Below are 18023 nucleotides of genomic sequence, written 5' to 3' on the forward strand. Positions count from 1 at the left end.
CTGGGCTCCAGTGTGCTTGTCTGGAATTTGGAAGTGTCCAACTTGGCTCTAGAATCCTGATGAAGAAAAATTCAAGAGGGGTTGAGGATTTCGAGCTTCAGAAAAAAGGAAGAAGAAAACAGTTGCCCTCCCTAGAGAATATAATTTGAAAGGAAAACATTCTGGATGCAGTAGAAGGAAAATCTGGAAATGTGGTTCCAGGGAGATTTGATGTGGTTGTTTCAAATACCACCTGGGGAGCCCATACTGTTACTCCATTTTCTGGAAATGAGCAGGAAGGCTGCTGATTTAGTTAAAGTTTGTACCTCACTCATAATTCTTTTTTTTTTTTTTTTTTTTTTTTTTGAGACGGAGTCTGGCTCTGTCGCCCAGGCTGGAGTGCAGTGGCCGGATCTCAGCTCACTGCAAGCTCCGCCTCCCGTATTCACGCCATTCTCCCACCTCAGCCTCCCGAGTAGCTGGGACTACAGGTGCCCGCCATCTCGCCCGGCTAGTTTTTTGTATTTTTTTAGTAGAAACGAGGTTTCACCGTGTTAGCCAGGATAGTCTCGACCTCCTGACCTCGTGATCCACCCGTCTCGGCCTCCCAAAGTGCTGGGATTACAGGCTTGAGCCACCGCGCCCAGCCCTCACTCATAATTCTTAAAGCAGGTGTATTACACTGATGTCACAGTCTTAGAGCTGTGCTGATTTGGCAGCCACAGGCCTCATGTGGCTCTTGCATGTGCCCAGTCCATACTGAGATGTGCTGTAAGCCTAAAGGCCTGCTGGATTTTGAAGACTTAGCACCAAAACCAATGTGAAATATCTCATCGATACTTTTTATATTGACTGCATGATAGAATGATAATATTTTAGATATATTGGATTAAATGAAATTATTACAATTAATTTTACTTGGTTCTTTTTAATGTAGCTACTAGAAAATGTAAAATTACATATGTGGTCTGGTTTAGCTTTCTATTGGACAGCTCTGCCCTAGAACTTTATTAATTTTGTCATTCTCCAAAAGAGCACAACCATACCCAGAGAAAATGCCTCCATCATCCCTAAAAGACTGTGTAAGAACCTGTAGTGATTTCCCAAATGGGCATGAGGCCTTGAGGACAGCTTTGAAAGAAATAGTTGATGGTTTTCCCTCTTTTACAAGAACTAAAAGTTTAAGAGTAGAGGATTCATTTATTAAGATTTTTAAAGTGAAGTATTTAATCTCTTGTTTCAGATTCTGCAAAATAACTTAGTGCTTTTTTTTTCCAGAAACCTTTAGGAAATCATCACTTGGCAATGATGAGACAGATAAAGAGAAGAAAAAATTTCTGGGATTTTTCAAAGTTAATAAAAGAAGCAATAGTAAGGTAATGGATTAAATACACATATGATTTTGTATCATGTAAAAAAATAGTCTCTTGAGATATATGCATTCAACCTGTCCTGGAACTTCTCTAAATAATTCTATTTAGGAATACTAATTCCTTCAGGTAAAACAGCTTATTAGCATGCACTGGAATGACGGGCTGTGCTTCCACACTTGATCCCAAAAGGAGTCGTCTTGGGTGATGGTGTTTTATTCACTGGGAGACAGGAAGCCTGTAGGCTCCTGATGACCAGGGCCATGAGCCCTTCTGCCTGCGGGTGTTCTGGTGCATCCGCAGACCTCTGCCTGTGGCTGAAACTCAGGAAATCTTGTTGAGATTAATGAATGAGTGAATGGATGTTATAATTAAGTGTAAACAGTCAATATTGCTATCAGTGAACTGTAGCTTATGCCTTGTGGCAGAGAAGAATATCAGTTATTGAACTTGTCTGCTTGCTAGTAATTTTTAGTTGTTCTTTGGTACTCCTGATATGATCTGGGAATATACCATGTGATAAGTTAATTTTATTGATCTTGTTGGTGTTTATGAAACACATCTCAAAGTCATATTTTGGACACAATATTCTAGAGTAATTAAGTCATAGTACCCAGAATAAAAATGAAGATTTTTATAATTAATTATAAGATTATCAAACCCATAAATGCCTTCTGATTACCAAGAAAAGAAAATGCTCATTATCCCTATTTATATTTGTTTCACAAGTATATTTTACTAATATATAGTATTTTATCCTTACTAATAAATGAGACTAAAAAAGACAAAACTATTCCAGTGAATGTTAAGTGTTAATTCCACTAGCTCAGTTTGGAAGCGTGCTCCATCTGTATAATTGTAGAAGAGATGTGAAGACTGGGGACTCAAGTTTGTGTTCAGACCTTCTCAGTGCCATGGTGCAGATAGGTGCATGTAGCCCAAGGCTGGACACCCGATTTCCTGCCCTTCAGTGGCCTGTGGTGCAGCCTCTGCTGTTAAAATTGTTTCACAGGTTTGCCGGTATCGATACCAGAGCTCAGAGAAATAAAGTAACCTTCTTAGTGTCCCAGGCTTAGACACAGATGTGTCTGCGTGCAGAGCCAGCACGTCCCTGTAGCCCTGTGGTGTTTGGGAAGGGAAGAGGAGAATGAGAGCCAGATGAGAACAGAAGTTCCAGTGGAGCTCAGCTGAACTGGCAGAGACTTTCTGTCTTTAAGAGTTTTTCACAAACCTCAGATTATTTTTTCTTCACCTCTGCTGAAGCTTCGGTAATGGTTTTGTGATTCTCTTATACTTAAGAGATTGTGCTTTTCCCCATGTTTCTGCATGTCCTTTGAAAATCTGTACTCCATGCATGTCTATGTAAGACCTTAGGATCCCTGACATTTTCTATCCCTTCGCTCTCTCCAACTATCCCTTCCTCTCCTCTTCTCTTCCGCCCTACTCTCCCGACTTCCTTTCCTATTAGAATTATTTGAAATTACAGAATTAGAATTTTGTGACTGGGTGCAGTGGCTCGCAAATGTAATCCCAGCACTTTGGGAGGCTGAGGTGGGCAGGTCACCTCAGGTCGGGAGTTCAAGACCAGCCTGGCCAATGCAGTGAAACCCTGTCTCTACTAAAAATACAAAAATTAGCGAGGCGTACTGGCAGGTGCCTGTAACCTGAGCTACTCAAGAGATTGAGGCAGGAGAATCGCTTGAACCCGGGAGGCAGAGGTTGCAGTGAGCTGAAATCATGCCACCACACTCCAGCCTGGGCGACAGAGCAAGACTCCGTCTCAAAAAAAAAAAAAAGAGAGAATCAGAATTTTTTGTTTAAATTTTTGCTCACTCTATGAATGTTGTTTTGTTGCTTTTGTTCCTGACATTTTTGAGATAAGTTGGTTGGGACCATGTTCACCCTTGACCTCCTTGATCCTGATGACACCAATTCACAGTAAAATCCACCATTCCTCATTCCTCACCCTTAGACCTCAAGTAGTTGTTCTCTTTGTGTCTTCTTCCTTGTAAAAGATGAAACGGCCAGAAAAACCAAGTGACAGATCTAGAAAGACTTTCATTTTTAGCAAAATAAAGTCACCTAAAAAGCTGGAGACGTGGAGACTGTGACTGAGCTTCTGATAGTTCAGGGGGTGGGGAGACACCACAACTGTCGACACAGCAGTGAAGTCCCAGTCAGTGATCCAGTCCCATCGATGGATTGCAAGGGACTTTGTTTTTCACTATTGTCGACACAACAGTGAAGGCCCAGTCAGTGATCCAGTCCCGTCCGTGGATTACAAGGGACTTTGTTTTTCATCATTGTCAACACAGCAGTGAAGGCCCAGTCAGTGATCCAGTCCCGTCCGTGGATTACAAGGGACTTTGTTTTTCATCATTGTCAACACAGCAGTGAAGGCCCAGTCAGTGATCCAGTCCCATCTGTGGATTACAAGGGACTTTGTTTTTCATCATTGTCGACACAACAGTGAAGGCCCAGTCAGTGATCCAGTCCCATCTGTGGATTGCAAGGGGCTTTCTGTTTTTCACCATTGTCAACCTAAAGAAAGAAACTGACTCAAAATTAATATGGATAGTTTATCTGGGCCAAGGTTGAGGACTGTAGCCTGGTACACACTTCGTTTTCCTTGGGGAATGCTCTATTCAGCCATAGTTACAAGAAGGTTTTTTAGGGCAAAAAGGAAGAAGGTGTGGCTGACACAAAGTTGTTTGACAAGGATTCTCACTAGTTTACAGAAATAACGCTGATTGGTGATTGACTATACACTCCTGAACTGTGGCAGATGAGTTATGGTGTCCAGTGTATGGCATTTTATAGCTACTTGGCATAAAATTCACTCAGTGTTAGAACTCAAGTAGCAATTGGCTTTAAGAGGTAATTATTTAGCTCAAGTTGGGTGTGGGACATGACCACCACTGCATTTCAATGCCTCCCTGGGCCTGATAATTAAAAGGGGCTCACATTCTGTAGATAAAAAGTGTATTTATTTCTTCATTTCCCCCTTTTGATACAAAATATTTCTTCTTGAAAGCATTGATGATTAAAGGCTGAGTGTCAAGGGGTCCTTTGTCACTGGGAAGAGTCATTCTCAGATAGCCCTGTCACGTGTTAGGGAGGAAAGAAAAGATGTTTTAGTGAGGAATTTTAAGAGAACCCAAAAGCCAAATTAGGATGCCATTACAGAGTGACAAGAATGAAACCTCAGTCGCGTCAGTAATTTATTAGCTGCTGTTGCTTGTTGAATCATCTCTAGTCTTTGGAATGCCATTTTAGTTTTCTCAGAAGAAATAAAACCACAAGAGATATATAGCATTAATAATCTGAACAGCAGAAGCATAATGCACACAGGATTGGATTATAGTCCGAAAGATAATTTATATGCCAGATCAAACAAACCTGAATTCCATTAGGGAACAACTAAAAATGTCAGGCAGAACATTAAATCCTGCTTCTTCTTTAGAGACTTGTAGCCAGGAGATAATTCAGGATTCAGTCCAAATTGTAGGCAAATAATAATATCACAAAAACAATAGTCTGTGCTAGAACTGAATAACAGGTGGAGTATTGAAAAATAATTTTTCTCTCTCCAGTTCCTCCAGTTTTACCAAAGATAAATCATAGTAGAATCAGTTTATTTGTAAAATAAGTTTTACACTTATTATACTTGGCATGATTGTTTGCATAAGATGCAGCAAGAAGAGTGGCCATAATGACTCATTTTAGTTGGCTTTGCTGGAACTTTTTGAAAAGGAATCTCAGATTAGACTTTTAAAAGCCTCTTGTGGCTAGGAAGCCAAGTTAAGGATTCACCACCTAACTGTGCTGGTAATACCTGTATGAATTGGGTAAATTTCTTTCTTCTCGAGATCTCAGAATATCTTGAGATTACTGGGCCTTGCAGAAAGTGACATGCTTTTACTTACTGCAAGGTCAGCAACCTTGTAAGGGAACTATGTTGACAAGGAACCAGGCCAGCCATTTGCCAAGTCCACTGGCTATAAAGTCAACTTCAGCCCTTCAAACCAGTCTGGTCATATCTGAAAATCTGTCATTCCAGTCGAAGCCTTGGTAAAATAACCAGTGCTTTCAACATGTCCTGTTACAAAAGAAAACAGATCCTATTGAACTTATGCAAGTAAGAATGTTGCCATAAAATGAAAATACAAATAGTTTCTGAATGTTGGAGAAATCAGGAAGAATGAAAGATAAATGTCTCAGTTTGCCCACAATAGTATACTTTACCCAGTTGCTAATAAGCTATAAATAGCTCAAAAAGAAAAGTTTTCTTGATGCTAAAAAACAAAACATGAAAAGAACCTACTGTGTTTCAAACAAAAAGAAGTCACAAAAATTATTTCAGTGCTCTGTCACTTCAGTGCCATGTACTTAATTTTTATTCTGCTTGAAGTTGGGTTAGCAATCTTTATGAACTCATCAGGTTTTAAATTAGATTACTGGATTTTTTTTTTGTCTTGTTCAATGACATGATCTCCAAAATTATCAGAAACTTGTATTCAGAGTGCTTGTTGTGATCTTCTCCATAAGGTTACTTGAAGATACAATGCTTTGGCATTTACAAAGAACTTTTAGGAAAAGAGAGCATCAGAATAAAGCAATTTACTGTTTATGTCAAGACACATCAAATTTTTCGGTATCTTTTACAATTATAGAACGCATATTAGTAGCATATTCATATAAAAATAACCTGAAGAAAGTTAAACACCATCTCTTGGCTGGGCACGGTGGCTCACACCTGTATTTCCAGCACTTTTGGAGCCCGAGGCAGGTGGATCACCTGAGGTCAGGAGTTTGAGACCAGTCTGGCCAACATGGTGAAACCCCATCTCTACTAAAATACAAAAATTGCTTGAACCTGGGAGGCAAAGGTTGCAGTGAGCCAAGATTGAGCCACTGCACTCCAGCCTGGAGTAAGACTCTGTCTCCAAAAAAACCAACCAAACAAAACAAAACAGAAAGTTAAATACCACACCATCTCTTATGTAACAATGCGTCCAGTATGATTTTCATGTACCAAATATGTGTAATATGCCTCTCTTGGAGTTCCAGGGTCCCTGTTTGGATTTCCAGGAGCCCTAATCTCCAAAAGTTAGTTCAGTGTGAAAAAGACTCAATTAGAATTTGAAGTTTCATTTTAGGAAGTTTGTCAAATGTCAAAGACTTGAAACACTTGATTTCAAAATGGGATCACAGTAAAATAATATTCATTTAGTCAAAGTGATTTTTTTTCAAAGATTTCAAAAAGCAAAAATATTTACTCTTTGATTAAGAGGAGACTTGGCCGGGCGCAGTGGATCACGCCTGTAGTCCCAGCACTTTGGGAGGCCAAGGCGGGTGGATCGCCTGAAGTCGGGAGTTGGAGACCAGCCTGACCAGCATGGAGAAACCCCGTCTCTACTAAAGATACAAAAATTAGCTGGACATGGTGGCAGGCACCTGTAATCCCAGCTACTCAGGAAACGGAGGCAGGAGAATTGCTTGAACCCAGGAGGCAGAGGTTGCAGTGAGCCAAGATGGCACCATTGCACTCCAGCCTGGGCAACAGAGTGAGCCTGTCTCAAAAAAAAAAAAAAAAAAAAAGAGGAGGCTCAGTTTTCAGACCTAATAAAGACATGGTGAATGTGTCTTTCTTTCTCCTCTTTTTTTATTGCAGCTTACTCAAAAGGTAAATAAAAACCTTTATTATTTGTTATCAATACTTTATGAAAAGCTTGTTCAAAAGAGAAAACCAAGTTTTACCTTTGTATTAATGTATTTTTAATAATAAGCCTAATTTTAATAAAACCTTATAAACAAATCCATCCAACCTCATTCAGCTTTAACCGCACAGATAAGTTTCTATAAATCTTTTATAACCTTTTACAATATTTTTCATTTTTTTCTAACTTCCTATACCCATTTAGTTTTATCTATCATTTTTGTATTTCATTGATTTAAAACAACTTTTAAATAACCTTTAAGCCATGCAAAATTGTTGTTCCTTTAACAAAAACCACACACACACACACAAAGCATATATATATATATAGAGAGAGAGAGAGAGAGAGACAGAGAGAGAGTGTGTGTGTGTGTTTTTTGCCCTTGTTGCCCAGCCTGGAATGCAATAGCATGATCTCGGCTCACCGCAACCCGCAACCAGCAACCTCCACCTCCCGGGTTCAAGTGATTCTTCTGCCCCAGCCTCCCCAGTAGCTGAGATACAGGCATGAACCACCATGCCCAGCTAAGTTTTGTATTTTCAGTAGAGACGGGGTTTCACCATCTTGGCCAGGCTGGTCTCAAACTCCTGACTCTCATGTGATTCACCCACTTCGGCCTCTCAAAGTGCTGTGATTACAGGCATGAGTCACCGTGCCCAGCCAACAAAAACCATACTTTTATGTCTTTTTTATAACCTTTTTAATTTTTATTTATTTATTGTATTTATTTTTATTTTTGAGACAGAGTCCTCTCTGTCGCCCAGACTGGAGTGCAGAGGCATGATCTCGGCTCACTGTAACCTCTGCCTCCTGAGTTCAAGCGATTATCTTGCCTCAGCCTCTCAAGTAGCTGAGATCACAGGCGCCTGCCACCATGCCCGGCTAATTTTTGTATTTTTAGTAGAGATGGGGTTTCACATGTCAGCCAGGCTGGTCTGGAACTCCTGACCTCAGGTGATCCGCCTGCCTCAGCCTCCCAGAATGCTGTGACTATAGGCATGAGCCACCGCACCTGGCCTATAACTTTTTTAAAACTAAAAATGCATTTTACTTTTCTTGTGTTCTTTGGATACAAGTTGCTTCTCTTTTATCTACTAGATTTAATTACATATATTAATTTCAGTGTTAACTCTTAGCATCCCAAATATTTGTGAAAAGTCTTGAGAAGTAAGCAGTTTTAATTGTGTACCTTGATACAGAGCCCAGAAAAAAGGACAGAGTTATGAAGGCAATGCCTGGAGAACCAGCCCCTCCCAGCATTTTCAGGAGGCACAAGTGAGCCAGGGAAGACATGTAGTGTAGCTCTGCCCCGCAGCTCTTGGCGTAGGTGCTGCAGACATCCACGTGTCCCCAGGCCTTCCCATGGCCATTTGTCTATACCCCAGAATCAAACAAGTATCAACAATATCACAGAAGCAACAGTTTTATGACCTTAAACACCTAGCAGAAATAGCCTAAACCTATTTGACTAGTAGACCCAGGCAAAAATGTCTAAATTAAATTCTGAAAATATTTCTGTTTTATTTTACCAACAATTTTAAAACTAGCCTCATTTACCAAAGATGACTAAAGTCACATGAACTTGAAAAGCATTTGGGCTTATTTACTAAATTTATGAGAACTGATTTACTTATAAGTCAGTTTGGTACCATGTAGACAGTATACAAACTCAGACGTGTACACATGTATACATACAAACATAGTCAGAAATAAAGATTTCATAGCTTTGATTTTAAAATTTTAGCCATGAGTCAGGTAAAATTCACTAGTTCAAAAGGACATTTGGATTCAAACTGTGCCTTTGTAAATGGAACAAGTTAAAGTGTATCTGTCTCACATGCCTAAAGCCCTCACAAAATTTTAGAGAACAAGGTAGCAAATTTACATTTCAAAGCAGACAGAGAATTTAGCTTTTGTAAAGACCAATGAATCTTACATTATCTTTGGCAAAAATCTTGTCCTCAAAAGGGAAGCAGACCAAGGGAGTATATATGGTTAGCAGGGGTTTAAGAAGAAAGAGATTCAATCAACTGAGAAACTTTTATAGAGAGAACGAGGACTCAAAAAATATGCATGTATGTGTATGTGTGTGTGTGTGTATACATATATATCCCAAATATCAGTTGTTCATTAAGTTACCTTTTGACTATAGGGCTCCTAAATCTTTTCAGTGTCTTATCAGATTTTAGCCAGGACGAATCAGCCAATATCCCTGCTTTTGCACTTTTTAATTTTTTCCTCTTTTAAACCAAAGATACATTTCCAAGTGACTCACCAAAACCAACATGCCTTAACCAAGGTTATGATTCAACCAGAGACTTGACAGGTATCTCCAAAGAGGTGCAACACAGTCCTCACAAGACCCAGAGCCACCAGAAAAACTTCAAAAGGAGAAAGGTTTTGCTAGCTGCAAATGGGGTACAAGCCCCATCTGTCCTGTCTAGCCACGTTCCCTAAGATCTCAGCTTCTCAGCTGACCGTCTATATACAAGGTCCAGACTGAGGATTTAAAGAGACAGTGGGAAAGACAGGAAGAAAAAAAAAAAAAGCTGCCTGTGGGGGTAGTGCCCAAAGGCAGGAAAATGTGGGAAAGTAAACCTATGGGATGAATAAAGACTGCACCTAGATTCCCTGGCACTGCTGTCCCTGAGCCCATGAGCAAGTCTTATAATGGAGCCTATCTTTAGGTGGGAATGGCAGGCAGGAAAACCTTTGTCTTTCTAAATTGCTGTTCTGTCATCAGGGGAAGGGGCAAGCCAGGGGAAGGGGCAGTGTCTCCCTGGATGTTAACCTTCTTCAGCTCCCAATCCCCAGTACTTAGGGGAGGAATATTTTGGTTTCCTTCAGTAGTAGATGGGATTATAAATGAGTATCCGAGACAAAGAATTCAAATTAATTTCTGATAAATGTTTCTTTCCTGAGCAAAAGATATCCACCGAGGAAATAAATGTTGTGGTATGTCCCAAGAACGTTAACTATGTATCAAACCTGTTCTCAGCTGGAATGCTGCTTAGCTAATACAACGCATGTTAACATTTCCAAGACATGGTAAGATTTACATGTCCAAGGGACTGAGAAAGGTCTGCAGGCAGGTTAGGCATTTAAAGAGTTTTTCTGGGGAGTTTAAGGAGCGCTTTCTAAAAAAAATTCTCAAATCTCTTAATTTGGGGGTGAGATAACTCACCTTCATGCACCTTTTGGTATAAAACTAATAGGAATTGGTCACAAATATTTTAAAGTCCAAATTATAAACAGTAGAAAACAGCTGCAGTTTTAAAAGCATGCTATGTAAAGTGATGTCACCAGTGCCAAACTGCCAGTACCTTGACCTACCTGCCCCAAGGTGGAAAAGGTAGTTTTCCTTTTTAATCACTGATGCCTGGATCACTTGCCTGCAAGGCAAAGATAGAGCCTCCATTCCAGAAAGTGCGCAGTGGAAAGAGCAGCCCAGGTGAAAATCATAGGGCGGTCCGGATTCAGGCGGTCTTACCCTTTGCACTGCGGGATCCTCTGGAGCTGGGGACCCAATGTGTTGCTGGTACCAACAGCTGGGTCTGAGAGAAAACACTGAGTCTGAGAGATAACGCTGAGTCTGAGAGAAAACGCTGGGTGCTGGTGTGAGCGTCACTCTGAATCCTGCCGACTTAGACCAGATATGTTGGCCTAAAAAATGAAACTGAGGCAAGATTAATGTAGAGAGTTTATTGGGCAAAAGGTGAGCCTGACTGCCTAGGACACACTTCCAGGTTGCCTTGGAGAGGATCAGCCATAGTTATAAGAAGGTTTTTAAAGGGAAAGGGGGACAAGGAGTGGGCTGATACAAAGTCATTCCACAGGAATTGTCACTGGTTTACAGAGATGACATTGGTTAGTGATTGGCCATCACTTGCTGAGCTATAGGGTGGGAGTTATGGTTTCCAGTATGTGGCATTTTATGGCTCCTTGGTGCCAGTTAGACTGGAGCCCACAAAGCAGGTGGCCTCAAGAAGTCACCATTTGGTTCAAGGGTCGAGTGAGACATGACTGCTGTGCATTTCACTGCTTCTCTGGTTCTGATCATTAAAGGGACTTGTATTCCTCAGATACAAAGCCTATTTTCTTTCTCACTGTCCTGAACTTGCTAGAAATATTTTTCGTTTCTCTATACCTTACCTTTCATTTATGATAAATAGAAATAAATATTATCATTTTTCTTTTCTGGATCATAGGGAGTGAGATATTTGGTGAAATTTTTCTCTGCACACCCAATAAATTAGCTGTGCAGTGATTAAAACTTTGAAGTCCTCGGGCTGGGAGCAGTGGCTCACGCCTGTAACCCTAGCACTTTGGGAGGCCGACTTGGGCGGATTGCCTGAGCTCAGGGGTTTGAGACCAGCCTGGGCAACAAGGTAAAACCCTGTCTCTACTAAAATGCAAAAAAATTATCCTGGCGTGGCGGCATGCGCCTGTAGTCCCAGCTACTCTGAGGCTGAGGCAGGAGAATTGCTTGAACCCAGGGGGAGACGGAGGTTGCAGTGAGGCAAGATAGCACCACTGCACTCCAGCCTGGGCAACAGATCGAGACTCTGCTCAAAAACAAAACAAAACAAAACAAAAACTTTGAAGTCTTCAAAACCTAATTAATTTGCTTGCTGACCTAACTCCATCACTTCAGGCCCACTACTGTTTGAAAATTGTATATTTTCTCTGGGCGAGGTGGCTCACACCTGTAATCCCAGCATTTTGGAAGGCCAAGGCAGGCACATCACCCAAGGTCAGGAGTTCGAGACCAGCCTGGCCAATATGGTGAAACCCTGTCTCTCCTAAAAATACAAAAATTATCTGGGTGTGGTAATGCATGCTTGTAATCCCAGCTACTTGGGAAGCCGAGGCAGGAGAATCACTCAAACCCGGGAGGTGGAGGTTGCAGTGAGCTGAGATCATGCCAGTGCACTCCAGCCTGCACACAGCAAGACACTGTCTTAAAAAAAAGAAAGAAGGAAGGAAGGAGGGAGGGAGGGAGGGAGGGAAGGAAGGAAGGAAAGAAAACTCGTTCCTATGAGTGTGGATTTCAAAATTGTGATTTCCAAATCAGGGAGCACTTTGGTTCAGGTCTGTTCATAAACTGGCAGAAGTGGCAAAGATTACACCTATTAAGTGAAGGGTTTGCTGCCTTGTGGCCACACTGGCATTTTTGCCTTAATGATCGCTAAGGACTATGTTTTCTGTCTGAACTTTCACCTGGAGATGACATGGCCTGGTGCTTGTGTTCCAGGCTGAGCAGCTTGTGCTGTCGGGTGCAGACAGCGATGAGGACACCTACAGGGCTGCCCCAGGAAGGGGTTTGAACGTGAGTACTAATGCCCCAGCAGGTGCTTCTGCTAATTGCTTGGAACTTCTTCTTGCTTTGCACAACCTTCCAGATAGTGAAATCACATACTGGTTTAGTTTGGTGGTTGGTTTTTTGTAGTCTAGATAGAGTCGAAAGCTGCCTATTGATATTTTTTTAGTTGCCCATGCTACTTTTGGAATACGTGGAATATTTTAGTTTCTGCTTTTCTATTTGCCAGTCAGCGTGATCAGGAGAAGCCTTTATTAGGGTAATTGAATTCATGCTTCCCGAAACTACCGTCATGCATCATAAGGAGTAGCCTGGTGGTTTTGGAGCTACTCAGTCCTGTTTTCCAGCCCTGTAGCTCTCAGCTGCTAAACTGTGAGCCTACGCGCTGTTCATGGAGCCTTTGAAAGGATTTGAAACTACCTGTGCCCTTACATTGCGCAGTTGGCATCCATAAAGTTTCTTCATAGTTTTAAATACTCAAGAGAATGTAATTCATGACATCTTATAAATATTGACATTTTAAATGTATCTAATAAAAGTTGGATGTTTACTATCACCTATTAAAAATTACATGGGACGACTCTTCTGTATTAGTAAGAAAGTTTATATTATCACTTTTTCTTGATTTCACATTTCCAGGTCAGTCCCCACGTAAAATTTTATTTTATTCAATTCATATTTTATGCTTCAAAGTCTTTAATAAGGACTTTAAGTAAAACATGTTATAAAATTAAAATATCTCTCTAAGTTATGTTTTTTATTTGATGTGATCATAAAACTGTCAGTAGAAAAATATTTTTCTAGGATGAGTTCTCATAATAAAAATTACAAAATAAATCAAAACAGTATAAATATATTGCAGCTGTTGACATATAATTGTTAAACATGGAAAGTAAATTTTTCTTGAAAAGACATTTATTAATAAGATGAAAGACAATTTTAAAATGTTATGTATCTATCGTGTTTGAACATGATTTACTGATAAAACAAGAAAAGCTTCAACATTAATTCTGTGTCTTCATTTTTATGGAAGTAAGCCCCCAGGAAACACTTTACATAGATAGTATGTAAGGGTGAAAAGTTCTGTTATAGCAGTGCCTTTCAATTCCTGAAGTCCTCAGAATCTAATATGCCAAAAATCACATAGAGACCTGTCCTAAAAAAGTATCTTGAATGATCCTTTTATGATCCTTGAATGATACCTAATTAGATTATCTTTCAAATTTGTCAATAGCTAAAATTTGAAAGCCATCTGACTTGCAAAGTGATCTGTTATTCATGCACACTGGATATTGACTTCTGGCAGGTATAAGAAAAAAATGCCTTGTTAAGACTCATCAAATGACAATTATACTTAATGCGCTTTTGCTCATAGGCACTCTTGGAGGAAAGAGGGTGTGGCAATGGCTCTTTAAAATTTCCTTAAATTTGATTTCATTTTTAATTGATTCATAATCATTGTACATATTTAAGGGGTACAATATGATGGTTTTGATACATGTTTACATTGTGTAGTCACCATCAGGATAAGTAGGAAATCCGTTACCTCAAACATCAATTATTTTCTTGTGGTAAGAACATTCAGAACCCTTTCTTCTCGCTGTTTTGAAATGTGTAATAGGTTATTATTAACTGTAGTCACACAACTGTATGATAGAAAGCCAGAGAGTATCCCTCTTGTCTAACTGTAACATTGTACCTGTTGACCAACCTCTCCCCATCCTTCTTCTCTGCTCTCCAGCTTCTCCCGACTTCTGTGAGATCAACTTTTTAGATTCCACATATGGTAGCATGGACTATTTTTCTTTCTATGTCTGGATAATTTCACTTAACATAATGTCCTCCAGTTTCATCCACGTTGACACAAATGACAGGATTGTCCTTTTTAAGACTAAATAATATTTTGTTATATATATGTGTATATATACATATCACAGTGTCAGGTTTTGTTTCAGAGCTAAGTTAATTATCAAGTTTTCTTAGAAAAATAAGCAAGGATAGGGAAAACTCTGAAAAGCATGAGGGATGGGTAAGCCTTACCAGTTTTAAAAATAGCTTTTAACACCTTTAAAATTACAGTAATTATTACAATTACACTAGCTCAGTGAAGCAGAATAGAACATGTAGAGCCAATCATATAACGAAGCATGGTATACAACAGGGTCAACACAGCAAATCTGGAGGGGGAAGTAAACTGGTAAGTAGAACTGTGATCATCGAGTAGCCATAACAAAAAAGAAAATTGTACATGTTTTCATTGTATACAGTAGGAAAAAAAATCAAATGAATCAGAAATCTAAGTGTGCAAATGGAAACCATATAAATACTAGCAGAAGATATAGTGAATTCATCTATAAAATGAGAGTAGGTAATGCTTTTCCAATTATGACTAAAAATCCATATGTGATAATGGAAAACATTGATAAATTTGTTTTCTTAAATCCATTTTTAATTGTGGGTATAGAGTAGGTATATATATTTATGGGGTACATGAGATAACTTTGATGCACCATGCCATGTGAAATAATCACATCATGGAGAATGGAGTATCCATCCCCTCAAGCATTTATATTTTGTGTTACAAACAATTCATTTATACTCTTAGTTATTTAAAAATGTACAAGTAAGTAATTATTGACTATAGACACCCTACCCTGTTGTGCTATTAAATAGTAGGCCTTATTCATTCTTTATATACTTTTTTGTACCCATTAACCATCCCTACCTCCCCAGTGAGTTCCCCACTACCTGTCCCATCCTTCTACTCTCTGTCCATGAGTTCAGTCATTTTGACTTTCAGATCTCAGAAATAAGTGAGACCATGTGGTATTTATCTTTCTGTGTCTGCCTTATTTCACTTAACAGGATGATCTCTAGCTCCACTCCTGTCGTTGCAAATGACAAGATCTCATTCTTTTTCATAGTTGACTAGCACTCCATTGTGTATATTGTAAACCGAAAAGTAACTGAAACAAGTCTCAATCAATTTAGAAAGTTTATTTTGCTAAGGTTAAGGATGCACTCATGACACAGCCTCAGGAGGTCCTGACGACATGTGCCTGAGGGGGATGGGGTATAGCTTGCTTTTATACATTTTGGGGAGGCATAATGCATCAGTCAGTACATGTAGGATTCACACTGGTTCTATCTGGAATGGCAGAACTCCTCGAACCAGGGTGTTGGGGGACTTCCAGGTCATAGGTAGATTTAAATATATTCTGATTGGCAGTTCGTTGAAAGTGTTATTATCAGTAGAAAGGAATGTCTGGATTAAAATAAGGGGTTGTGGAGACCAAGGTTTTATGCAGATGAAGCCTCCAGGTAGCAGGCTTCAGAGAGCATACATTGTAAATATTTCCTATCAGACTTGAGGTCTGAGTTGATGTTAATGCTGGAGGGTGTAATGAGGCATGTCCAATCCCCTCTTCCGTCATGGCCTGAACTAGACTTTTAAGTTAACTCTGGAATCCCCTTGACTGAGAAGAGGGGTCCATTCAGATGGTTAGGGAGCCTTAGAATTTCATTTTTGGTTTACACTATGTACCACATTTTCTTTATCCATTCATCTGCTGATGGACACTTAGGTCTTAGCTATTGTGAACAGTTCTGCAACAAACATGGGAGTGCAGATATCTCTTCAATATACTGATTTCCTTTCTTTTGGGTATGTACCCAGTAGTGGGATTGCTAGATCATATGCTAGCTCTATTGTAGGTTTTTGAGGAACCACCAAACTGTTCTCGATAATAGTTATGCCAATTTACATTCTCCGCAACAGTGTATGAGAGTTCCCTTTTCTCCACATCCTCACCAGCATTTGCTTTTGCCTGTCTTTTGGATATAAGCCATTTTAACTGAGGTGAAAGGATATCTCATTATAATTTTGATTTGCGTTTCTCTGATGATCAGTGATGTTGACCATCTTTTCATATGCCTGTTTGCCATTTGTATGTCTTCTTTTGAGAAATGTCTATTTAAATCTTTTGCCCATTTTTTTTTTTTTTTTTTTTTGAGACAGTCTTCCTCTGTCACCAGGCTGGAGTGCAGTGGCGCGATCTCGGCTCGCTGCAACTTCCACCTCCCGGGTTCAAGCGATTCTCCTGCCTCAGCCTCTGAAGTAGCTGGGACTACAGGCACGTACCAGCACGCCCAGAGTGCTGGGATTATAGGCGTGAGCCACTGCGCCCAGACTTTTGCCCATTTTTTGATAGGATTATTAGACATTTTCCTGTGGAGTTGTTTGAGCTCCTTACACATTCTGGTTATTAATCCCTTGTCAGATGAGTAGTTTGCAAGTGTTTTCTCCTATTATGTGGGTTGTCTCTTCATTTTGTGGGTTGTTTCCTTTGCTGTGTAGAAGCTTTTAAACTTGATGTGATCCCAGTTGTTCATATTTGCTTTGGTTCCCTGTACTTGTGGGGTACTGCTCAAGAAATTTTTGCCCAGACCAATATCCTGGAGATTTTCCCCAAACTTTTTTGTAGTAGTTTCATAGTTTCAGGTCTTAGATTTAAGTCTTGAATCAATTTTGATTTGATTTTTGTATATGGCAAGAGGTAGGAGTCTAGTTTTATTCTTCTGCATATGAATATCCAGTTTTCCTAGCACCGTTTATTAAAGAGAACAGCGTATGTTCTTGGCACCTTTGTTGAGAATGACTTCACTATAAGTATGTGGATTTGTTTCTGGGTTCTCTATTCTGTTGGTCTGTGTGTCTGTTTTTATGCCAGTACCATGCTGTTTTGGTTATAATAATTCTGTAGTATAATTTGAGGTCAGATAATGTGATTCCTCCAGTTTTGTTATTTTTGCTTAGGATAGCTTTGACTATTCTGGCCCTTTTATGGTTCCATATAAATTTTAGGATTTTTTTCTATTTCTGTGAAGAATGTCATTGGTATTTTGATAGAGATTGCGTTGAGTTTGTAGATTGCTTAGTGTAGTATGGAAATTTTAGCAATACATAAACCTGGAATATTTTTCAATTTTTTGGTATCCTCTTTAATTTCTTTCATCAGTATTTTATAGTTTAAATTATAGAGCTCTTTCGCTTTAGTTAATTCCTAAGTATTTAATATTTTTTATGACTACCATAAATGGGATTATTTTTTAATTTCTTTTTCAAATTGTTTACTGTTGGCATATAGAAATGCTACTGATTTTTGCATGTTGATTTTGTGTCCTGCAACATTACTGAATTTATTAGTTTTAATAGATTTTTTGTGACTCTTTAGGTTTTTCCAAGTATAAGATCCTATCATCTGCAAACAAGGATAATTTGACTTCTTCCTTTACAATTTGAATGCCCTTTTTATCTTTCTGTTGTCTGATTGCCTGGCTAGGACTTCCAGTACTATGTTGAATTACAATGGTGAAAGTGGGCATCCTTGTCATGTTCCAGATCTTAGGGGGAAGGCTTTCAGTTTTTCTCCATTCAGTGTGATACTAGCTGTGGGTCTATTGTATATGGCTTTTATTATGTTAAGGTATGTTCCTTCTATCCCCAATTTTTTGAGAATTTTTATCACGATGGGATGTTGAATGTTATCAAATGCTTTTCGATATCATTTGAAGTGATCATCTGGTGTCCTTCATTCTGTTGATGTAATGTATCACACTGATTGATTTGCATAT

The 18023-nt window shown here is 39.4% G+C and overlaps 1 protein-coding gene across 11 annotated transcripts in view; it reads left to right on the forward strand.

The window, feature by feature from the left end:
* COBL (cordon-bleu WH2 repeat protein) overlaps positions 1-18023 on the forward strand; it is a 300968-nt gene that overhangs the window by 129354 nt on the left and 153591 nt on the right. For 6 of the 11 annotated variants that reach the window (XM_015133467.3, XM_015133472.3, XM_015133468.3 and 3 more), the window contains 2 exons: positions 1258-1355; positions 12324-12398. In XM_015133467.3, the coding sequence (XP_014988953.3) occupies positions 1258-1355; positions 12324-12398 (173 nt within the window). The remainder of the gene's footprint in view (positions 1-1257; positions 1356-12323; positions 12399-18023) is intronic. The other 5 variants (XM_015133470.3, XM_077996721.1, XM_015133471.3 and 2 more) reach the window with 1 other exon arrangement.

This window comes from Macaca mulatta, chromosome 3 (assembly GCF_049350105.2).
Source record: "Macaca mulatta isolate MMU2019108-1 chromosome 3, T2T-MMU8v2.0, whole genome shotgun sequence".
Lineage (NCBI taxonomy): Eukaryota > Metazoa > Chordata > Mammalia > Primates > Cercopithecidae > Macaca > Macaca mulatta.